Source organism: Aegilops tauschii, chromosome 7, assembly GCF_002575655.3.
Source record: "Aegilops tauschii subsp. strangulata cultivar AL8/78 chromosome 7, Aet v6.0, whole genome shotgun sequence".
Taxonomy (NCBI): Eukaryota; Viridiplantae; Streptophyta; class Magnoliopsida; order Poales; family Poaceae; genus Aegilops; species Aegilops tauschii.
In genome coordinates, this window is record NC_053041.3 from 632,136,852 (window position 1) to 632,162,784 (window position 25,933).

The 25,933-nt window shown below is 46.3% G+C and overlaps 1 protein-coding gene across 1 annotated transcript; it reads right to left on the reverse strand.

Annotated features, from left to right (window-relative positions):
• Positions 1–23,641: 23,641 nt before the first annotated feature.
• On the reverse strand, positions 23,642–25,609 carry LOC109753769 (alpha carbonic anhydrase 7). The gene is made up of 6 exons (XM_020312693.4): positions 25,333–25,609; positions 24,819–25,246; positions 24,574–24,741; positions 24,338–24,391; positions 24,094–24,251; positions 23,642–23,997 (listed from the first exon to the last, which is right to left on the reverse strand). Exons 1-5 carry the CDS (start codon positions 25,430–25,432, stop codon positions 24,144–24,146), a joined length of 858 nt encoding a protein of 285 aa, XP_020168282.1. The 5' UTR covers positions 25,433–25,609; the 3' UTR covers positions 23,642–23,997; positions 24,094–24,143.
• Between the last annotated feature and the right edge of the window lie 324 nt (positions 25,610–25,933).

The following is a 25,933-nucleotide window of genomic DNA, read 5'->3' on the forward strand; positions in this document are numbered from 1 at the left end:
AGGGCTGTCCGAGTGACCGTTCGAGTTTCGAAGGTCCTCCCGAAGGGCTGTCCGCGACACCGTCCGGGTGGGGCTGTTCGACCGCCTCCCGGAGGGCTGTCTGAGTAGCAGATGAGGGTATACATCCTCGTGGTTGGGATGTTGTAAATCCTAGCTGCGGGGATCTGCACCACCGATACTTCCCGCTGCGCTACGAGTCGGTAACGAAAAAGATCAAACCATGTATGCAGTCTCCATAGTGGTCCTGGGCTGGTGCGTAGGTTGGAATTTTTTTGTTTTCTGCTGCGTTCCCCTACAAGAACATGAACACACTTGCATGTGGACCAAATTTATGTATCAAAAGGGTGGTTTGATTTTCAAATACCAAATGCAACTTCGATATGGCACCTCTCTCGCAAAGCGCATGGTATTGCTTGCCCCCACCCCCCCTCGTGTCGGCACGAAGGGAATCTCCTAAGCTATGAATGCATGCCCCCTCCCCCTCAACCGAGTTCACCTAGCAAAGTGCAAAGTAGCTAGCAGCCCCCTCCTCCCTCGTGTCGGCACGAATGGAATCCTAAGCTATATATGAATGCATGCCCCCCAACCGAGGTTCACCATAGCAAAGTGCGAATTAGCTAGCAGTCCCCCTCCCTCGTGTCAGCACGAAGGGAATCCTAAGCTATGAATGCATGCCCCCCAACCGAGGTTCACCTAGCAAAGTGTGAGTAGAGCTAGCAGCCCCCCTCCCTCGTGTCGGCACGAAGGGATTCCTAAGCTATGAATGCATGCCCCCCAACCAAAGTTCACCTAGCAAAGTGCGAATTAGCTAGCAGCCCCCTCCCTCGTGTCGGCACGAAGGGAATCCTAGCTAAGCTATGAATGCATGCCCTCCCCCCCAACCGTGGTTCACCCTAGCAAAGTGCGAAGTAGCTAGCAGCCACCCCTCCCTCGTGTCGGCACGAAGGGAATCCTAAGCTATGAATGCACATGCCCCCCCCAACCGAGGTTCACCTAGCAAAGTGTGAAGTAGCTAGCAGACCCCCTCCCCCGTGTCGGCACGAAGGGAATCCTAAGCTATGAAAGCATGCCCCCCCCCCAACCGAGGTTCACCCTAGCAAAGTGCAAAGTAGCTAGCAGCCACCCCTCCCTCGTGTCAGCACGAAGGGAATCCTAAGCTATGAATGCACATGCCCCCCCCCCAACCGAGGTTCACCTAGCAAAGTCCGAAGTAGCTAGCAGCCCTCCCCCCGTGTCGGCACGAAGGGAATCCTAAGCTATGAGCATGCCCTCCTCCCCCCAACCGAGGTTCACCTAGCAAAGTGTGAAGTAGCTAGCAGCCCCCCACCCCCTCGTGTCACCACGACGGGAATCCTAATTAAGCTATGAATGCATGCCCCCCAACCGAGGTTCACCTAGCAAAATTAGCAACACTCCCCCCCACACACACACTTTTAGACGGTGGGCCAGAGAGGCATATATCTCAGCAAGATGGATCGTAAAACGGACCAAGAATAATCCACCTTGGTCGTACAACCTCTCTCTTGTTGTTGGTCAAAGTGATGGCCGTCCATGCGACCCCGGAGATGGGCTAGCTCGCTAATAATCACGCAAGTAGCTAGTCCCCGAAGACAAGCACTGCATGTGTGTGGCCCAAACATATGTATGGAGAGGTGTGTTTTTGAGTAACACCGAACAACTTTGATGTGGCACCGTGATTTCGAACTAGAAATCCCCACACTGAGTGAGGGTTAGGTTGATGATGCATATGTATGTTACACCACACTTCAAGCCAACGACGGGGAATCATATATCCATGCATGCGTGCATAGTATATGCGCTCAAACTTAATTAGGTTTGAATCTGACCATGACCTATACTACGATAAGACGAACCAAATGAAGAATCCGCCATGGTTACCTATCTTGTTGTTGGTCAAGGTGATCATGGGTGTCCACGCGGGCCCACGAATATATAGGCTTGTCGCTGATAACCACGCGAGGGAGTGTATGGTTCGAAGGCAACCACAACATGCATATGTATGGAGGTGATGCGTGCATGCATGTTTGAATACACAACATTGATCTGGCGCGTGTGTCAAAAATCGTACACTAGCTCCCCACACAGAGCGAGATCGGTTCATGATGGTGTCGTTGTACTAGCCACTTCGACTCGATGGGAGGGATTCATGCGTACACATGCATGTGTGTGTGCTCAAAGTGTATCATGCATGTCAACCCAGAGCAAAAATAATAATCCCATCCTAAGTCAAATTAACCTCTCTTGTTGTCAGGCAAAAAGAAGTGATGGACCAAGCAGGCCCACAAATGGAAAGCATCGATATCGCTAATAACCGCTTAAGTGGGTGCGAGAGGACAACCACCACCGCTTTGCCTGTGGGCCAAACATATATATGTTGAATACCCAAAATGCACAACTTTGATGTGCCACATGCCTCAAAAACCGTAAACCATGCACCCACACAAAGCGAGGTTCATATCAAGCGTACTACATATGATGGTCCCCTTCCCCCTCTTCACCGCATACTATATGCTCCTGCCGTAATATATGTACAACCGAAAAAGAATCCTCATCGATGGTGAAATTAATTAACCTCTACCGGTGTAGGTCAAAGTGATGCATGCATGCTTGCATCGACGATGGCCTCGTGGGCCCACACATGGAAGCGCCACACGTGAGTGTCCTAGCTAGGATATATATGCATGTGGCCCAAAAAGGTGTTGTGTGATGTTTGAATAACCAATTTCACAATTTTGATGTGACACATGCCTCGGTAACCAAAAAGTCCCGACACTGAGTGAGTTGTACTTGTTCACGGACGCATACGCATAGTATATATGCTAGTCCCCTCCCACCTCTTCGACGCGTACTATATACCACCATAACGCAAACAAAAAAGATTCTACCTTGCTGGTCAAATTAACCTCACTGCCGGTTGTTCGTCAAAGTGATGGACGACGACCTTGCAGGCCCACAGGAAGCGTCACACGCGAGTATCGAGTGTCGTGTAGGACAACCATCGACTGCATGTGGCCAAAACATTTATGTATGAAAGGGTTGTGTAATGTTTTAAATAACGATTTCACGACTCTGATGTGGCACCAACCTGCCTAACAAAACGGCCAACCCACACGATGGCTCACAACTCGTAGTGTACTGCGAGCCACCAGCCACCGCCACACACACACACACCGCGAATCCACCGCAACTATGATGCATGTTAAATTAATTATCCCGCGGTGAACATACATGTTACCAAAGGAGGGACGTTTTAATTTCAAAAAAATCACAGAGATCATTAAGACGTTTTAGTACATTGATTGATTGATTTTCTATGGGTATAATGTGCAAAAATCAAATTTGAGCTACATGCACACGTGACAGTGCACCTAAATGGATTGCAAAAACACATGTGTCTCACTGGGTGCATGTTTACTCCCGGTGCAACAAATTTCAAACATTCAGAATCTTGATTTTTAAATTCAAGTACATCCAAAACTTATTTGAAGTTCATGAAACTTATCGTGTTGTCATATGGACACCAATATAAAGTTGTCATATGCCAGCAGTCCGGTGCGCAGGCTCACCGGGAGGCGAGCCATCGGTTTGACAGCCGCCCCCTCTCTCCCACAACTCCCACTAATCCATATTAATGGTGCGCCCGAGCGGCCGCACCCCCTATCCTCGCTACGCACACACAATCCTGTCTCTCCGCTTCCATCCTCGACGCCGCTCTCAGTCCTCAAAGCCGTCAGTGTATGAGGATGCCGCCGAAGCGCCCCATCGGAGGGAGTGGCGACGCCGGGGCTGCTAAAGCACCGGAGCACGGCGTGGAGATGGAGACAGAGGTTGCTGTCACCGCCGACGAGTTATCGCTGCACCCTGACGTCGTCGACGGCGTCGAGCTTCCACTGCCGGAGGCAGAGTTCCACACCGACTCCGACGACCACTCCAGCGACGACTCCGACGACCACTCCGGCGACGACTCCGACGACGACGGACAGCTGGTTAGTCATCTATACCCATTTATGTGTCAATAGATCATAGGGTTTCTCTGGTTACTACTGCCTCCCCCTTTTTGGAATAGAAATCCTGTGGTTATGTTCTCCCAATCCATGAAATCTGAGTAAGTTTCGTTAGATCCGTGTAGTGTATTGATTGTTTGAATGGTACAAGTGATAAGTAATCCGACTAGGATTAGTGTTCGTGCTAATAATTCCTAGCCAGGACTTGACAATAGATTTTGAATGACCTACATATGTTTGTGCCATTATTTTCTTCAAGATTGGTCTATACATAGACGACCGTGCTTAAAAATCGAACCATAATCTCTGAATATGTATAAATAAATAGCCATAAATTCCTAATCCTACTTCAAGGCATGTAATAAGTGATTGATGCCAAATTTGTTTTACTATATGTATAGGTGCTGTCTGACGATGTGGACAGCGAGGATGAAGATGCCCATAGGAGGTACAAGAGGCGAATCCGGAGGGAGCTTTATGCGGGAATGCATAACAGGCGTATTAGGACCTGGAACGACGGCTATGGATGCCCATTTTGCAACCACAAGATTCATGACGCGTATCTAAGTGTTCTGGCGCATGCAAGAAGACGGGCCATTGGCTCCTTCCAGCAGAAGTATTCTCGCAGGGTGGCGCACGGCGCGTACGCCAAGTACCTGGAGAAGCTTCAGGATCGTGCCGCCGCATGTGAGATGAGATGTGGGATGGACTATGTACTGTGTACGCTTGAGTATGCTTAATGACGGTTGAACTATGTACTTATGGTTGAACTATGCTTATGTACGTGTACGCTTATTATCTATGTCTGAGTATGTTAAATATTTTGCCAAATTTTGGTAAAAATTACAATGGGGGACCAATAAACCAGGATGGAGGTAGTACGTCAATCACACACGGTTCCCAAAATTGCAACCGTGTGCAATGACTATCATTTTGCCTGCTGCGTCAATCACACACGGTTCGCTCTAGCAAACCGTCGCCCCCAAAATTCTTTGTGGGACAGAAAACCCTCACCACCCAATTCAAAAAAGAAAAAAGAGAAAACCCTGACCATCACCACGTCACAAAAACCCTCACCCCGCCCGCCACCCCCTCGGCCCCTCCGGTACGTTCCCCATTCACACCTGCACAAGCTCTTCCGCGTCTATGCCATGGCACCGCCTATCACGACGGTAAACACTTAGCTCGACGCCAGCCGCCGCAGCCAGGCTGCCGACAAAGCCCACCGCATTTTGCCACTTCCACTTGCCGCCGCCTATCGCCATCGACTTTCTCGACGCTGCTCGCGGTCGACCCAGCTCCGCTCGGTTGGGGAATCTACCGTACTAAGTGTTCTTTCTCATGGACGACAAGGTAACTAATTTAACGAGATATTATCTCATCTCTTATTCCAGTTCATCTGCCTCTTTTAATCACCCGACGGAAATCGCTGTGAATTCATTTTTATTCGAGCTGATTTGAGGGTTTTTCTTTCATTCATATAATGTACAGTGCGCCGACACTTCAGGACTTGGCAACCACCGCCAGAGATTCCATCTCATCGTACCAGATAACTTGAGGACGCGCGCGGTATGTTCAATCTCACCCTAAATCGGTTGGCATAGCCTACTTTCCTGAACATATTCTAAATATTGCTACATTTGGATAAAAGGTGCCACATGCACCATATACGTCAAAGGGGATTTTCCCCTCTTCTTTCTATATTAGGCAAATTAATGATGTATTGTTCTTTCGATTACTCTCATATTTCCATGACATCATGTTTACTATCTGTTTAATTATAGACTTTTGTCCTTCGATTTCAACTGTTGTACAGTTCTTTCAATTTGGGACCATATTTGCATGTTACCATATTTTCTTTAACAATCCTACCATTTTCTGCAGGACATCCCTCGCTATGCAACAGATTATGTAGTGCACAAATTTTCCTTTAAATATATCAAGGCTCCACAAATGTCATACTGCACACAAACCATGGATTTACAATCGTTGCTACTGTAAGACTTGATGAACGTGGTGACTCCTATTTTGGCACTGGCTTTTGGAGTGAAATTGCAAAGTTTTATGTATTGATAGCTGGTACTAAAATTGCACTGCACATAGAAGGGCCTGGTCATGAGATATATGCTAACTTCCCCGACAAAATCATCCGTCCAGACTTTGTTCGAAGTAAGTTTTCTTTTCAACTATCTGCATATGTTGACTTACCCAGCAATGTCAAATGAATTGTGTAGCATTTAAGCAACCAATTGTTATTCCCTTATCTTACTATATTCCTAACTTCTAGTTAAAAATACACTTTTCTATTGCCCTGTTTTAACTAAATATTCCCTGTACTCCCATTTCTATCAGAAAGCGCCGCTGACAAGGAGACTCCGGAGGTGGAGAACGGGGCTGCCAACAAGTAGAGGCGGGGCGAGCTAGAACCGCAAGCGACTCCAGTAGGCCTAGGCTTAATCAGCACCCTGCCCGATGATATGTTGAGAGTCATCATCTCCCTCCTCCCAATCAAATATGGGGCGCGGACAACCCTCCTTTCCCAGAGATGGCGCCCCCTATGGAACTCCAGCCCTCTCGACCTCATCGACACCCACGAGCTCTGCCATGGCTATCGCAAAAGCTTGGATGCGTTCTCCAAGATCCTCGGCAGTCACCTTGGCCCAACCAAAGGCCTTAGAATGGGCAAGTTCCGTTCCAACGGCAAGGACCGAGCCAAGCTTGACGACTGGTTCCGATCCCCCGCCCAAGATCAGCTCGAGGAGCTCACTTTTGATGATGGCCATATGCGGTCGCTGCCAACGTTCACACTCCGCCTCGCGCCCATGCTGCGCGTCGTCAAGTTCAGGAACTGCCATTTCCCGCCCCTTAATGACGCGCCTGCTCTTATTCTACCACGACTGAAGCACCTTGAGCTCGTCACCGTCTGCCTCTCAAAGGGTGACATGGAGCACCTACTCCATGGCTGTACTGCACTCGAGTACCTTCGTCTTTAGGCGATCAATGGGTTGAGTACCTTCCACATCACCTCCATGACTCTCCGGACTATTTATGTGTGTTGCTGGTGTGGCAGGAAGACATCACAAGAGGTGGACCACGGTATGGTCATCCAGGACACACCTGCACTTGGAAGGTTACTTGTAGTTGATCAAGAAGGTGCAACAAGAATCAATGTCATTTTTGTGCCGAAATTGACATTGGTGGGCTACTCGTCTGACAAATACTCCGAACTTGTTATTGGATCCACACCCGTTCAGGTACAACAGCCGCCTTCTACCTCTCCTTCTACAAATTAACATTATTTCTAATTTTGAAGATGTTTGTTCATCTGTCATTCAGAAATGATTCAGACAAGCTTGACCCCGAAAGTGCGCACAGTGAAGGTCTTGGCACTAGAATCTATCGGGCCCGACCTGGAGCAAGTTGTCAGTTTCCTGAGATGCTTTCCGTGAATGGAGAAGTTATATATCGAGGTGATGTTCCTTTCCTGTTAAATGTTAACCATAAGGGAGTTCAATTTGTGACACCTTTTTCCAAGTTTACATTGACAATGTACTACGATTTCTGAAGGTTCTTTTGGAGGATTTCAGTACATACATGCCCCCCCCCATATTGGTTGCTTGATCCATATGGTTACAATTAATAAGCATTTCTCCTTTGGATTCATCTGTACTAGTTTTCTTAGGGAACTTTTCATCCACTCCAACCTCTTGTGAAGAAGGCTACATTTTTCTAGAATGTAATCAAATGCCCATGTTAATCATGTCAGATCGAAGATGGCATGTTAGTGCATTTTACAAATCCTGCAAACCAAATAGCTAGGCCTGTAGTAATGTTTAAAACTGCATGTAGGCACTAACATGTTTTCTTCTTTTGTAGATAAGATTAGGCCCAGTGGTGGATAATGTGATACAATATAACAATCGCGTCGAATGCCTAGATCTGCATCTCTCAGAAATTACTTTGAACTCCTACCGAGGGACCTTACCGGAGATTATATTCGCCAGGTTCTTTGTTCTCAGAGCAAGGGTGCTGAAGGAAATGAGGTTTGCCCTACATATATTTCACAAAAATGAATGGTCTGTTGATCAGCGCCGGCGCCTGTGGCAGAATGGAGTGGGATCCAAAAATGCTGAATTTCATTTTGGAACTTCAGATGACAGAGTAATCGGAAGTCATCGGGTCAACCCCATACATGACTTCTCAGTGGCTGACCCCTTTGCAAAAATTGTGAGGTTTCAAAGCCATACATAGAAACGGTGATATTAGTTTGAACCTCTCTGATATCCATGTTCAGCGCATCAGCGCGAGCGTTTGCAGCTGATGAGCTGAATTTCATTTCTAATATCAGTTTGAACCTTGTAATCTTTGAATTTGAGCCATGTAGCTCTGGAATTTGAACCTTGTAACATTTTGAGCTTTTGTGGTACAATCGTTGAAATGGTATCGTATGAGACTCGTCTATTGCTAGCATTATTTTGACCTTAATATGCAATGGTCTTAGATTTTGTTAACCATTCTCGAATCAGTTTACCTTGTCGATCTCACAGCACACGATCTATATAGCTAACTCGACTACGATCTTCGACATTATTGCACACAATTGGTTTCTTCCACCGTGTGCCTGTAGAGCGCAGAATTAATTATCTCACTCGAGTGTCCATCATCACCCTTCTGTGTAACTTTGACCTCATCACCCAAGGGTAAATTTATGACCGAAGTCATTCCACACACTTCGTTTCTACAAAGCTTTTTGCCAATAAACACCCATGATTTGTCCCTCTTCTAGCCGACGCGTGGCCAAACTAGCCGGGCGGGAAGCTTGCGTGGTAAACAGTGCGGTAGCGCGGGAACAGGCTCACCGACGATACATTTGGCGCCTCTTCGAGCCCACGCCTGGGGTGCGGTGTTGTCAAGCGTGCACTAGATTCTGGAATCCTCCGCTATGAACGCCGTGACAAGACGTGACGATTACATGCCGGCCGGCCCCCATTTATTACAGCGGCCATTTAACCTACCCTTGTGTCTCTTCAACCTTTCGATTGCGCTCCACCATTGCAAGAAGCACACACCACGAGAAATTCTTAGATGGTATCCTGCGCGGCTCCAATGGTGCTCCGAGCGGTTGCCGACGACGAGCAGCAGTTCACCATGCGTGCCGTGGTGTACACCCACAGAAGGTTCATGGACCTCTCGGTGGTGTACACCAACGATCCGGTCTGGGTGGAGCACTCCATCCACATCATGGAGCTGTTGCTTGCCGAGGAGAAGTACAAGGTGGTCGGGTTTGACCTCGAGTACACCCGCGCTCGTGCCGGTCTCGTCCCAAGGTCGCAGTCGCCCAGATGTGCGTGCGCCACCACGTCCTCGTCTACCACTACTGCCTGGCCACAAGGCCTTGCGAGCGTTTCGCCAGATTTGTCAACAGCCCCCACTACATGTTCGCTATGGTGGACATCACCAACGATGTAAAGGCGCTCGAGAGTTCGGGCATCGCCTGCCAGAATCTTGTCGACATCCAGGGCCAATACAAGATCTGGGGTAGCAAGGAGCGTGAGAAGGACTCATTGGTTCACCTCGCCGAGGCCACCATCGACCCCCACTACAGAGACATGAAGGATTCGTGCAACAAGGACAAGTGTGCCTGGCACTCGGCCTGGATGGAGAAACTCGAGAAAGCTCATGTTGTGTATGCGGCCAAGGAGGCGTACACGAGCCACGACATTTACAGGCGGATCGTTGACATGAGGAAGTGCCTCCTTCTCCAAAACGGCCAGGGATCCAGCCGGAAGCAGAGCAATGGCAAGCATCGTCGCAACAATAAGTAGATGCTTAGATCCTTGTTTCTCCTACTTTAGTATGCATGTAATTTCTTACTTTGGTGTGTGTAAATGTTATGTGTGTAGTCACTTGTGTAATTGTATACTTAATTTGGTTATACAATGTTGTCTTTTTAATTATATATATTGATGCTCTGTAGACAGAGCGTAGATGGTGTGCGAACAAAGAAAATCACATCGCACATGGACTAAACAATGGAACCCGTCGGTGATGTTTTCATCAACCACTCACAATTGTACACCAGCAATCATTTGCTCACAACACACACAACTTGTTAGCAGTAATCATCTGTGTTCTTATCGGTCTTCGCACACGTTTCTGATTACAGACCTGTTTGCCTCGTATCACACACATCTTGTTCATTTGAACCGTTTCTGTTCTCATGTCTCAATGCAAACAATTCATCCGAGTGAACCGCATGCCGTATATCGCACACACCTTTGATCCTGCTGGCCGTTTCTTTTGTGTTGCCTAATCACAAACAGTTCATCCGAGTGAACCGTATGTTGTACATCACACACACCTTCATCTGTCTGCCCGTTTCTTTTGTTCTTCCTCATCGCAAATGGTTGATTGAATTGAACCGTATGCCCTGCATCGCACACGCAGCTAAAATCTGGACCGTGTTTGATGCATCCTCCATCGCAAACGTTTTGCACCTTTTTGACGGTTTTCATACAGCACCGTTTGCGATTATTGCATCGCACACAGTTTCTCGACGGGTCTCTGATCGTAGTGTCGCGTTAGCAGTATCCTGCAGTAGTGTATGTTCATAACCGTGCTAGGCCAGAAGGAAGCATCTCCAAGGCCATGAAAATGAGAAGGTCATTGAGTTTTGTATTGACTTTATTCCTGACCTTAAGCCGATTGGTGTTCCTGAATCGCGACATAAGGGCAGACTAGATGGAAAAGGCACGCTAGGAGCGGATCAAATAATATGTATGGACGGGCATTCTCTCACTCAAGCACACTACACAGTTCTACAAAATTCCGCCTTCGTGGCTCCGTATATGGACGAAAACAAGAATTTTCTACGCTCCAAACACCCGGAGCAGTCTGATGACTGGATTACACGTGAACATACAGGGACTTTCGCCAGTTGGTTGCAGACACGTGCCATGCATGACGCCGCTATTGAAGATGACATGTACTTGCTGTCCCAGTTACCATCTTCGAATATAATGACTTTCAAAGGGTACGAGATAAATGGGAATACATTTTACATGATCGCCCAAGATAAGAAGAGCACCAACCAAAACAGTGATGTCCACTTTGATGCAGGAACCAAGACGGGAAAGGAAATATATTATGGTTACATAGAGGACATATGAGAACTTGACTATGGACGTGGTTTGAAGGTCCCTTTGTTTCGGTGCAAATGGGTCAATATGACATGAGGCGAGGTAACGGAAGACCCGCAGTACGGAATGACAACAGTGGATCTCAACAATCTTGCGTATGCAGACGAACCATTCGTCCTAGCCAATGATGTGGCGCAGGTTTTCTATGTGAAGAACATGTCTACCAAGCCGAGAAAAAGAAAGGACAAGGAAGAGAATGCATCATACGATGAACCAAAGGGCCACATAGTTCTTTCAGGGAAAAGAAACATCGTGGGAGTGGATGACAAGACAGACATGTCAGAAGATTATGAAAAGTTTGATGAAATTGCTCCATTCACAGTGAATATTGACCCCGAGCATCCAGTTAAATGATAAAGATTGTCCATGGTTATGATGCAAAGGGACACACGGGAAGAAAAAGTTTCACACCCAAAGATCCCACTCTGGGATGTGATCGGCTTCACTGTCATCACTTTCATCTCTAGTGAGTGTCTGGACTTATATATCTGGAAAGTCCCGCTTCGAACTAACCGGAGGGAAACTTTGTAATAGTTAGGGTACTTATGTGTTTTGGCATTTGAAATGCGAAGAAATTTTATGTGCAAACAAATTCTTTCATGCATTTACTGATTTTTTTAGCTAAATGACCCTGCAATTGAAAAACACTTCAAATGAACTCTGAAAAGGTTGAAAGTTGGCGCGGTTTCATCATTTCACCCACATAGCATGTGCAAAAAAGTTATGATGGTTACGGCAAAAAATGGATGCACTTCGTGTACAAAATGGACAATCTCTTTCGAAGTATCAGGGTTTCAGACGAAAACTCATCTGTTACAAAGGCATTTCATTTTTTTAATTATTACAACTCCAGACATTTTGTCCGTTCAGTATGCACCATTCAAAGCCGCATCATCAATTTTGAACCCTTTCTAACTTCATTTGCTATTTTTCATGCATTTACTGATTTTTTCAGCTAAATGACGTTGAAATTGAAAAACACTTCAAATAAACTCTGAAAAGGTTGAAAGTTGGCATGATATCATAATTTCATCCACATAGCATGTGCAAAAAAGTAGAGAGGGTTACGGCAAAAATTGGATGCCCTTCGTGTACAAAATAGACAATCCCTTTCGAAGTATCAGGGTTTCAGACGAAAACTCATCTGTTACAAAGGCATTTCATTTTTTATATACCCTAAGTATTACCAAATTGAATATAATGATAAAACACACTAACATTAAATGTAAGAAAAAAGAATCACTAAAAATATATTTTTAAAGTTAAGTTATTCAAAAACTAGTGATTCACACAAATTTAAAATAATTCAAATTTAAACTATTCAAATTTTAAAACTACTGGCACTAACAGAAAGTTTGTAATTTTTTGAACCTAAAGAAAAAATATTCATAAATAAATTCTAGATACAGCAAAAAAACAACTCAGAAATAAATAAAAGAAAATAAATAAAACAGAAAATAAAAAAAATCCCGCCTACTGGGCCACAGCGGCCTGCATACGACTAGAAACCCAACCTCTAGTTGGGCCAGGATGCAGGCTCGCAAGGCCCAATAGGCCCACAGGGTAGAGCGGCTGAGTTAGGCCCAGAAGCCTGCTATAGAGACGAGTTCGATACCTCGCCCGCGCCGGGGCTTTTAAACAGGTGTGGCTGCTCTTCGCTAGGCGAGGTGGGACTAAACTTCCGCACCACACCTGGCCAGCGCACCCCCTTTAGTACCGGGTGGTGGCTCCAACCGGTACTAAAGGGGGGGTCTTTAGTACCGGTTGGAGCCACCACCCGGTACTAAAGGCCTGCCCTTCCCGCCGCTTGGCCTGGCCAAAACAGGCCTTTAGTACCGGTTGGTGGCTCCAACCGGTACTAAAGGTGCAACCTATATAAGAAACACTTCAAATAATTTCAGTTTCTCATCTCCCACTTCTCTCTGCTTCGACATCACGCCGCCGCCCCGTCATGCGTCGTCGCCGCCCCCGTCGCGCCGTCCCCGTCGACTCCGCGCTGCAACCGTCCTCGTCGCGTCGTCCCCGTCGACTCTGCGCCGCCCCCGTCGCCGGCCCGTCCCCGTCGCCGCACCGGCTCGTCGATGTCCCCTCGCCTCGCCGTCGCCGTCTCCTTGGACCTCGCCTCGCCGTCGTCGTCGCCTGGACCTCGCCGTCGCCGTTACCTCGACCTCGCCCGCGCTGTGAGCCCCTCTTCCCCCTCTCCTCCCTCCAATCGAAGCCGCCGCGCCGCCGGCGCCGTAGGTGCACACACGCGCACACACACACACGCACACACACACACACACACACTATTTTTCTGTTTTTAGTTTTTAGTTTTTTTTGTTTGTTTAGTTTTTTATACAAAGGTTTTAGATGAATTAATTAATTAGATTAGATTAATGTCAAATAGTATATAGAAATGTTAGTTATAATGACAAAGGTTTTTTCTGTTTTTTATACAAAGGTTTTCTGTCAAATAGTATAATGTCAAAGGTTTTAGATATAATAATGTTATAGAAATGTTAGTTATATAGAAATGTTAGAAATGTTATAGAAATGTTAGTTATATAGAAATGTTAGAAATGTTAGTTTTATTTAGATGAATTAGACTAATTTGAAATTGTTAGACGATGATCGATGTTTTTTTAGTTTCTTATAGTTTTAGTTATAGAAATTTAGAATTTGCATATAAGAAATCACAATCCAATCATTCAAAAAATGTTACTTTTGCGGCATATCGTATTTGTTCTCGATGATGCCCGGCCCGCATCCTAGCCGTCGACCCGTTCGCGACGACGTCTTGCTTCAGAGGACCCATGTCTGGGACTTGGCTCCGCCGGGCTGGCATTGGGAGGTGCTACCTTCAGGGGCTCGCCGCTTGGTGAGGAACCCGGCCCTGGGTCCCGTCGTCGACCCTGAGCTCCTTTGGTGGCGTTCGCGTGGGCCACGTTCGGTGCGGAGGGAGCCGGCCCCGCCGGAGGTGGTGCGTCGCCGTGTCAGGGAGGAGGACGAGCACGTCCGTCGCTACATGGCTGCTATGGACGTTAGGTTCTCCAATACCTGGCAGGTTCTTTGGGGAGATGACCAGAGCTATGATCCTGTGATGGTTCCTTCTCTTTGGGTGTCCACCGCCCGCGCCTCAGGAACCGCGAGTGACCTAGATTATTTTGTAGTATTCGATCTTTATTAGCTAGCTAGCTAGTGATGTATTCGATATATAATATTCGAGACAATGTGTTCGACATTATATATATTATTCGAGACCATGTATTCAAGATTATATATTATTTGAGACGATGTATTCGAGATGATGTATTCGAGATTATATATTATTCGAGACGATGCATTCGAGATTATATATTATTCGAGACGATGCATATTATGTACTATGATTCAGTTCTTCCTTATTGATTGCATGCATGCATTGTAATTTGAATACTAAATTATTTTATATTTCTTCTGCATTAGTTAAATAAAAGCTATGGCGGACAATACCGCCAGAGAGGGAGAAGAGGGCCTGTTCAAGATCATACGCTCCCCTCGCAGGCCAGATGATTAGAATGAAGAAGATGACGTCTCCCAATATCTGAACAATACCGGGGAGGGTGATGATATTATTCGATCACGACGACCGAATTGATGAAGTCATGAACTATGATTATGATGACGAAGAAAATGTTGATCTTGACATAACAGAGACCGGCGAGGTATATTTATATAGGCAGGCATCTGGTGATCATCACATGTTTTAAATGATTTGAAGATATATTAAAGAATCGGTCTTTCTTCTTTCAGCCCTCCGGATCGAGCAAATCTTCTACAGGCAGCAGGACAGTGTGAGGCCTGGACAAAAAGTTGAAGGACAGCTTAAAGTACAACATCGATGCCATCAAAGATGATGGCGAAGCACTAGTGCCTAAGAACATTGCGAACAAGTTCGTTCGTCAGTGCGGAGTTCTTGTGAAAGACCAACTCCCGATCTCCCTTCAAGAATGGAAAGAGCCAGCAAAGAAACGTCCAGATCTTACTTTTGTCGACGACAGAGCAAAATCTCTGTTTTGGGAAAAACTCATGGAACATTTCACCCTACCAGATCATTTCACAAATGCAGATGTGGAGAAAGTCAAGGACGCTGCTCTTAGGAAGATGGCAATTGCATACAACAACCACAATAAAACTGTATGGGCCAACTACGTCAAAGGAGGAAAGAAGACTCCAGAATTCAAGGGAACACTGGTGAAGCAAAGAGAACACTGGCCCGCTTTCGTGAAATTCAATGAATCGGAATTATCTAAGGAATGGTCGAGAAAAAAGAATGCCAATGCTGCAAAAAAGGAGCAGTTCCATAGGCTGGGGCGAGGTGGCTACGCGGTGGCAATGCCTAAGTGGGATAAGTCTGAGCAAGAGATGCAGGATGCACAGGTCACTCCAGTTACATTGAGCTGGGCCCCCAGGTGCAGAACTTGGTTCTATGCGCATGGGGGGCGTTGGACCCGAAGACATGCCATGTTTCGAAGAAGGCATGTCATAAAGGAGCCGAAGATAAGTTAATTGATGCAATAGAAGATGCTCGAAAGGGGGTGTTCACGCCCAACAGAGAGAACGACGAGCTTACGCGCGCCCTGGGAAATCCTGAACACCCGGGAAGAATACGAGGCAAGGGCGTTGTTCCGTGGTATGAGGGATTTTCGGACTAGAACGCCGACTACAGAAGCCGTGCGAGAAGGAAGATGGAGGAGGAGAAGAAGAGGAAGCTAGAGGAGGAGCAGAGGAAGCAGGAAGCAGAACGCCTTCAAGGCCTAGAATCAGCGCACGCGGACTTGGCACTCAGATTCCAGCGGCAGCGGCAGCAGATCGACTCACTTAGCCAGGAAAGGGGGTCTCAATAGCGGCAGCAGCTAGCGGATGATCCAGCATTGGATAGCACCATCCCATTCATGCCGAGAAGCGGCGTGGGTTCCGCCCTGGGCGACGCACTGCTGATAGATACCCTGTGGATGACATCATGGAGAACATTAACTGTGAGCTACACTTCAAAATGAAGAACATATCCATGAAGGTGGCGGACGCCGTTGCTTATACAAATCCCCCCAAAGCAACCTTCGATTGCAACCCGATTCCAGCCGGCTATGCTCGTGTCATGGTTGATGAGGTGGTGGACCAATATTCGGGGCTAGAGCTTGACATTCCTGGAGGTGACGAGGAGCACACACTGGGAGAGGCCATACATCGTATCATCCTATTGAGAAAGGATTGCATCACCTTTCGAAGGCCACCGACACCGCGTCAGCCGACTCCTCCTCGAAGTCCGCCACCGCGTCAGCAGACTCCCCTCCTCGAAGTCCACCAACGCGTCAGGCCACTCCTCCTCCTCCAAGTCTGGCACAGTGTCAGGCCACTCCTCCTGCTTCAAGTTCGACACCGCGTCTGGGCACTCCTCCTGCTCCAACTCAGCCACGTCAGCCATCTCCGCCGCCTTAGCAATCGCGGAAGAGAGCCGCCGCAGCTATGGTGCATAGTTGTACAAGTCGAGGTAGTACAGGAGGTACAAGCGGAGGCAAGAGATTTCAATATGGTCCAAGCCTCGCTCCTCTTCCTTACGACATGACCGAGGAGCAAAACACAGCCATAGTGAAGTCCCAAGTGGACGTCCATTTTGGACCTACACCGCCACCGCCGCCAAAGGAGAAAGTGCCTGAGAAAGTCGTTGACCACTTTATTCATATGGCAAGAAAACCAGCTCCCAAGCCTGTTGACTCAGACTATGAGCGCCAAATCAGGAAGGCACATCGAGCACGACTACAGAAGGAGTTCAGCTCGAGCTCGAGCCAAGCAGCTGGCAAAAGTGCGGGAAAACCGTTCCCCAGCTGGGAGAACAGGCGGCGCAATCGATCCCGCCGCTTGTTGTCCCAACACATGAGAGTACCAGCGCCAGTCAGCTGGTAATAACCGACAAGCATAGAAGGCAGCCTGAAAAACTCGGTATCACTGTTGGACAACTCCTCGAGATCGAGCCCATGTCTCCGCTTAGAGAGGAGGACATAAAACGGAAATATGTCCGCGGCGAACCTTTGGTCGAGCCTGAGGAGGTCAAGAACCTCCCAACAAGAATGTATGAATTGCATGATTGGTACATGAAAATTACCAAGAGTTCCAATCGAGAGTCCCTCATGGTGAACGTCAAGGAAGAGCATTACTTCCATAAGCTAGCTCTGTCCGTTGAGTATTCAGAACTATTTCAGTTATTCAATCAAGACGCACTCGACAAATCTCTCGTCAGTTGCTATTGTCTGTAAGTGATTTCTTTCTGTAATTGAAGTCTTAAGCTAGCTGTAGTGCTCATTGATCGATCATTACCTATAATTATCCTCACTATATTCTTTTCTATAGTATTATGCAGGATGAAGACGTATGAAATGAAAAAACTCAACGCTATGGAATTGGGTTCATTGACCCAAATATCATTAATGAAGACACATGAAAATTGGAATGGTATAAATCAGATGTAGAGAAAAATATTCTAGAGTTCTTGAAGCGCCTCAATTCCAATGAAGATATACTACTTCCTTACAACTTCCTGTGAGTCACACTGTCTTGTACTACAAATTTTGTTTTTGCTTACTAGCTAGCTAGATGTTAATAATTAAGTGTATAGGGTTTAGGATAGTTGATGAGTGTTATGCACATGCCCGCTTAATTAAGACATGCAAACGTGTGCGCATGCAGTTACCATTGGATCTTGTTAATTATTAAAGTTGAAGAAGGAATAGTTGAAGTACTGGACTCACTACTTAAAAAACAACATGACTACACCATCTTGAAGGGGATAGTCGACAAGTAATTTCAATCATTATTAACTATATCTCGGCCTATTTAGTTCGTCATTTCCTGATATCAACTATTTAATAACTCCTTTATTCATTTTCTTTGCCGGCGGGCAGAGCTTAGGAAAAGTTCAGCAACGTGACTCCAGGCCAATGGCGAAAAAAGCTGTATTGGTATCGACCCAAGGAAAGTAATTAAGTAGTACTAGCTAGCTACCATATCTTTAAGTCTTGTTTCGATACCACTAATTATCATGCTTGATTAATTATTATCTGCTTAAATTCCATTCTCGTAAAGGCCCTGAAGCAGGCGCCGGGGACTGAACTGTGTGCATACTACGTTTGCGAGAACATTCGCATGATGGCGTCCGAAAGGAGCAAATCTGATAGACGGCTATGGGTACGGTCCTTGATAACACTATTCATAATTTTTACATCATTATCGATATCTAGTCACATAACTAACACACATGCATATTGATCTCCTTTTTAACAGTTCAATGAGGTGTGGGAGCAGCTCCTACCAACGGAGTGCATACGAGCACTTTAAGAGGAAATAGCGGGATTTTTGCTCAACCAGGTCATAGATCTCAAAGGAGAATACCATTACCCACTACCGCCCCCACGAACCACTCCCAATTGTCATCGTGCTCCGAAGGCACCAAGGCAAATGCCACTACCTCCGAAGGCAACATGTAGGAGAAATTGTATATACCTAATTGTGTGTGTGTGTCTATATATATATATATATATATATATATATATATATATATATATATATATATACATATGATCGGTTCTACAAGAAATTCTATTTATATATATATGCATAACGATTACAATATGTAGTATCGTAAAATACCTGCAAACAAAAGAGAATTAAATGGTAACACAAAATTGAAGGAAAAAGAAATCATGAACCCAAAACCCCCCAAACCTTTTAGTACTAGTTGGTGTTACCAACCGGTACTAAAGGGCTCCCCGCTCCCGGCGCTGGCTCGTGCCACGTGGTGGCCCTTTAGCGGCGGTTCGTGAGTCCCCACCCTTTACTGCCGGTTACAGAACTGGCACTAAAGGGCCTTACGAACCGGTGCTATAGCCCGGTTCTGCACTAGTGATATACAATTCTCATAGTAGTATTTTTTTCAAGGGAAACTCTTACCATCACCCGGCGGATAACCACGCTCGCATCCGCCGCCTCGGTTGCATGCCCCGCGTCCGTTCTGGACCCCACCACCACATTATTTGCAACAGTCACGCCTTGCCTCGTACCTTATCCTCTTTTCCCGAATCTCCTACCTCATGAATCCCTGCTGCCAAGCGAAGCGGTTCCCCGTTCCACTCACATGTCTCCTTCCCTGGGCATGAATCTGGCTCGAGCTTGTCGGGAAAGGAGCCGGAGGCGAAGGACTCGACTGCTACTAGCATATTTCCTGTGAAGAGAAGGAGATGGAGGTGAGAGAGGGGGGGAGGTCATGGGAGGGGCTGGCGCGCCGGAGAAAGGGCTCGCCTGCAGGCAACGGGGTCGCCGGGCAGCGTAGAAGCTTCAGGCGCGAGCCCTCCTGGTGTTGTGGCACCATCTTATCTCCGCAACAACGTTGTTGTTGCCGAATGGTGGCAGATTGCGCAAGTACGCGAGCAGCTGGGGATGCTGTTGCAAATTTTGTAACATGGGTCCTGTTGCAGAAAATTAGATGTGACGGAGATGTTGTTTTAATTTCTGCAGCAAGGGTCTTGTTGCGGAAAATTAGACGCAACGAAAGATGTTGTTGCAATTTTTACAACAAGGATCTTGTTGCAGAAAATAAGACGCATGAAAGATGTTGCAGAAAATTAGACGCGTGAAAGATGTTGCAGAAATTAGACGCATGAAAAATGTTTTTGCAGAAAATTAGACGCGGCGAGAGATGTTGTTGCAGTTTTTGTAAGGGTCTTGTTGCATAAAACTAAAGAAGAAGAGGTTTTGCAACATGGGTCTTGTTGCAGAAAAATGTAGAAGATGAGGTTCGCAACAAAGGTCTTGTGGCAAGAAATCAGAGAAGACCAAATTTGCAACAAGAGCATCGTTGCAGGAAATTAGAGAGGAGGATCGAACGGCTCGCGTCACGCAATCGAATGGCTCGCGAGGCGGAAAGATCCGCCGGCCGACGCATAGCAACCCCCTTTTTTGAAACAATATAATCGTAGATGCTTACATACATGTACATACAAGAAATTAGGATCACTTTTTTTCTAAGAAAGAAAGGCGATCTCGCATCCAGCCGTCAAGGCGCTTCCTCTCCGCCATCGTGCTCCGGCGGCTCCTCTCCGCCAACGACCTTGGTTGTTAGTGGTGAGGGGGGTCGCCGGATCCATGCGTGCGGATCGGTTTAGGCATAGTAGATTAGGGTTTTGGGTGTATCATCGTCTTTGCTTCGACGGTGGCGATGGTTGCGCCGAATAAAAAAAACTTCATATCCTTCTTTGACGAGGCGATCCGCGTTGGGGTTGGATTAGAAAACCAGCCTGTTTAAGTAAGGATGGTACAGAAACGGTGGCATGCTTGTGGTGGACCTGTGTCCTCGACCTCCGCCCTTGCGACGGTGTTTTCTTTGGCGCCGGCGTGGACCTTGTTAGACAACCAGGAGTGGATACAGATTATGGTCCGTGTCGACGACATCTGGAAGATGGTCGATTCTGTGTTGGGTTCGTGGTTTGTACCAGGAAGGTATGGTTTCCTCCGCCGACGTGTAGTCGTGCAGGGGTGCCAGATCTAGGCTTTGATGGCGTGTCCGGGGTGTTGCCCCGTTCTTATCCATTCAACGGCAATGCCTTCACCTTTATTGGTGAGCCACCTTGGAGGCCTGCAAAGCTGCATCAGCGATGGAGCCGCGTCGAGTTCGGGTGTGGAAGTGATCCGTCGTTTTCTTCTTCTTTGGTGTCCGTTGTGATGGTGGTGCCAGAGGCAGGTGATAGACGTTGGTGTCAAAGTGAGAGGATTCTTCGGTCTTGTTTGTATTTTTACTTCTTGGTTGGTTTTTCTTTATGCAAAGTCTAGCCTTGCGCTGTTTTTTCAGTTTTGTCAGGACGGTATGTGTTGTGTATCGTGACTATTAGGAAGTATAAGATTTGTCCCTACCTTGTCTTGTACTCCAAGCAGGTCATGTACTCACTATATATACGTCCACGAGGCTCAAGCAATACAACCAACAATTCCACCAATCCCTCTCTATCCCTTATAACAGTATGTATGTGACTGTACTATCATCTTTATGATATAAATGAGACATATATTACCATGCCAAAAAAAGCATACATGTCCATACAACTACCCTTATGAACGCGCACAGGCACATCCTACATTAATTGTACTTCTGAGATACTGAGATGGGGCAACATCTTGTGATTGGTGAAGTCATCAATGATGCCTTGTAGTCGACGGCAACGTCTCTATCCACTGAAAACTCAAACTGGGAAGGATGCTCAACCTTCCAAATTGATGTGCTCAACAATATTTTGTCAGACTAGAACAAATGGAGCAAGAACTTAGATGTATGTGCATCTGACTAATTGACGACCAACCGAGTGTGTTTGCGTTTACTAGCTAGCTTTTCAAATAAAGCCGGGCAGAAGAAGTTGAATATGGCATGAATTTCGGTGTCCTTATTCTCTTGAAAGGGACATCGGAGTAGGTAGGAAAACAGCCACAGACCCTCCGCGTGGTAGATACTATTTTGAATACATCTACCTGGGTTTTTCTATCTGCTCCGCATTTGCCTACCAACCCCGCAAATCAGCAGGTTGATATTGGACTGCACGCCGCGAAATTAATCTCATGAATGGGACATCGGCAGAATCGGCGAAGGTATTCACCAATATATCACGTGAATCTAGTTTTGTTGGCGCCATCTCTCTGTCTGTGGTATAACCATGTGAATCTCCTGGTCCTACGTTGACGCACGGACATGTGATGTCTCGCAGCCTATGGGATAGGGATAATTGACAAGGGAAAACCGAAAACTAAGCACGACGTCGTACGGGAGGTGCTCGTGTGCATCCCATCTGGTATAACCTACGGGAGATGCTCCATGGACGGTCCTTTTGCGATACACGGGTGTGCTACAATGCATGGCATTATTGGCCGGCCTATGCACATCCCCTGGTGTGCAAACTGCCTAGTCGATCACATGCATGCATCATGCATGGTCCAATTCATGATAAGAGTCAAGACTTATTTCAAGAAAAACGTGCATGACACCCACATGCACGATACCAAGCCAAAAACAACGAATATATCACCACTATGTCTCCCAACTGGGTGTAGTAGCATGTCTATATAGTGTGGTAAAGAAGGAAGTTGAACAAATAGAGATCCGTAGCCGAATATCCAATTAAACAGTTCATAAAAAATTAAAATAAATCCAAATTTTTTGTGCAAGGTAGATAATTTGGTGCGTGAGGTGTACTCCAAATTTCAGGGCATTTGGACATCTGAGTAGATCTCAGCAAAAAAGACAAATTGGATCAGAACAGTATATGAATAATACACTTTTCAACATACCCCAAATTTGTCTTTTTTGCCGCGAGCTACTCAGATGTCCAAATGATTTGAAATTTGGAGCGGGCATCACGCACCAAATTATCTACCATGCCAAAAAAATTGGAATTTTTTCGAATTTTTCTAGTATTTGTTTCTTTTTTTTTCTAATTCAGCACACGTGCAGATGAGCCTAGGAGCCAAAACACCCCACTCGTCTGTCGCACGCTTTCTTGATGGACAAAAATACATAAATTTTAAGAAAAACTGAAAAGAATGAAACACTGGACTTAAAGATTACAAGGATACTACATAATAAAAAGACACATTAGATTGGATCTGATGTGCAATGATTGCAGGAAAAAAACTATGATCTAGCACATGTTGCCAAGAAAATGGCAATGCGGTGATCGACGCGCTTTTTATTGCAAATGGAAGGAAAGAAGACACAAATAAGATAGCATACTAGATTGGACTCTTATTATCCAAGTATTGAAGATATCAACAACGACACGTCTGTGACTTCAACTTTATGAAGGAATTCTAAGAAGCGTGCCAAGGCCAACAAACATCCCTGCTTGTCGCAGAGTCACGATCGTTTGCAGTGTTCCATGTCATCGCTCCTCTTCGCCATTAATTGCCAACAACTGAGACATGTCAAAATATATAGTTTTCATTAGAAACAATTATTTGCCGACAATTGTAAGCTAGTCAAACGAAGGTATTTAATGATATTATCTTACATTAACACACATGCAGTCAATCCGTCAGGTTGGCTCAAGTGTAGAGCTAATTAATGATCAGCAGCAGCGTAATAGCGTTCATGGTCATCATGAGGGCAGAACAAGCCGATATCTCTGCCATTCACCTTCTGAACGGGTCGAAATGATTTGAAATTTGGAGCGGACATCACACACCAAATTATCTACCATGCCAAAAAAATTGGAATTTTTGAATTTTTCTAGTATTTGTTTTTTTAATTCAGCGCGGTGCAGACGAGCCTAGGTGCCAAAACATCTCACTCGTCTGTAGCACGCTTTCTTGATGGACAATAATACATAAATTTAAATAAAAACTGAAAAGAACAAAACACTGGACTTAAAGATGGCAAGGATACTACATAATAAAATGATACATTAGATTGGATCTGATGTGCAATGATTGCAGGAAAAAAACTATGATCTAGCACATGTTGTCAAGAAAATGGCAATGCCGTGATCAACGCGCTTTTTATTGCAATAGAAGGAAAGAAGACACAAACAAGATAGCATACTAGATTCGACTCTTATTATCCAAGTATTGAAGATATCAACAACGACACGTCTGTGACTTTGACTTTGTTAAGGAATTCTAAGAACCGTGCCAAGGCCAACAAACATCCCTGCTTGTCGCAGAGTCACGATCGTTTGCAGTGTTCCATGTCATCGCTCTTCTTCGCCATTAATTGCCAACAACTGAGACATGTCAAAATATATAGTTTTCATTAGAAACAATTATTTGCCGACAATTGTAAGCTAGTCAAACGAAGGTATTTAATGATATTATCTTACATTAACACATATGCAGTCAATCCGTCAGGTTGGCTCAAGTGTAGAGCTAATTAATGATCAGCAGCAGCGTAATAGCGTTCATGGTCATCATCAGGGCAGAACAAGCCGATATCTCTGCCATTCACCTTCTGAAGGGGTCTCGCGTTCATCTCAAAGCCCTACACACAGTACAAACAAACAAATATATGCACTTTGCTTTCTTGAAAAAGATTGGAGAAATTAATTTACAGAACAACTTAATTACGTCATGCACAGCGTCGGTAAGAAGCTTTAGTTGGTCACTCGAGACGGTAGCAACCTGCAAAACCATGTACTTATTTTAATAAGTTCCATCACACATTTGATTGAGAAAATCATGCGGTTAGTGGGAAGAGGACCATAACTTTGTAAATCCGGTACGTAATCTAATTTCTTGCAAGTTAGCATTCAAGGTCTAAATGTTGTCGGTAAAAGTTATTAACAACATAGCGAGGTAGGTACCCTCTTGATGACGGTCCAGATGACCCCCTCGTCGCACGCCGGCGTGGTGAGGGAACCCATGTACCGGTAGTAGGCTTCGCCATCTCCCCGCGCCACCCAGGGATCTACCACGCCGACCTTCTCCTCCTTCTCCTTCATGTCTGCCATTCTCCGCAGGTAAGGCTCGAGCTGCATGCAACGGATTGGGTCAAATATATCCGGCCCGGCTTCGAAAAAAAAACATGCAGTTGGAGAGACGTACGTACCTTGTGCAGGAAATCGTCCGGGCTGCCGATATCGTAGAGGAGGCCGATCACGGCAGCCTTGTTCTCGGCGCTGAGGTGAACCATGTGGAGCTCCAGGCTGTACCGGCGGCCGTTTAGGCGGTGCTCGCTGGGGGAGTGCCAGTGCACCTGACTGAGGTGGTAAAGGGTGTCGTTGATCCACAAGCTCCCGGCGTCGCCGTGGAACATCACCGCGATGTCGTGGCCGCGGTTGACGATGGAGGCCTTGGCGGGGGCGTAGGCGGTGATGAGGTAGCCGAGGTGGGGCGCGCGCGAGGCACGGCGGTCGGAGAGGTGGATGGGCGACTGCATCCTCCCCGTGCCGCACGTCGCCCACTCCTCCTTGATCTTGCCCCAGTTCTCCGGCCCGTTCTTGGCTCCGCGGACGTAGCTGAACTCCGATTCATCGTCTGCATGCAAGAGATGTACGTACGTTCGTACTCGTTAGGAATTAATCAATGGCGGAAGAGTTAATCTATAGAAGATTTCCGCTCACCGATTTCTTGCTGTGCTCTGGCTGCCGGGACGAAGGCTAAGAAGTGCAGGAGGAGAAGGAGGGCCCAGACCGGGAGGTGGAGGTGGCGAGCTGAACGCATACTGCCTTGTGTTGTGTGTTGATCGAGGTGCTACTACTGCTAGGTAGCTGGGTTATCCAAGAGGGGCAGGTTGGTGGGGGTACATATATACACAATTTTCCTCGTGAAGCTAGCGGATGCGTATGCATGCATTCCCATCAATATCCATCCACTCGGCTTTTCTCACATGTGGGTTTCTGAGAAAATTCTATGCCCCTAGTCCTACTCCTAGTAAATTTATTAGGTGCATAGTTTTCATGCATGGCGACCAAGCCACCGCCATGGCTGCTTTTATAAGACTAGCCACAATGGGGTAACTTCAGTAGTAACTTCAATTCCACCTCAGCAAATTTGTCTATGTGGCAGTGAGTTAATAAGGAGAGAGATAGATGCAGTAACATAGCTAGTTACGGTAACATAGCGCTTCTTACGATACTTTTTTAATGCGAATCGATCCGCTGCGGGCGTCCCCATCGCGAAAGAAAAAACTACTTTCCCTTCTCCACGGCTGCACCTCCATCC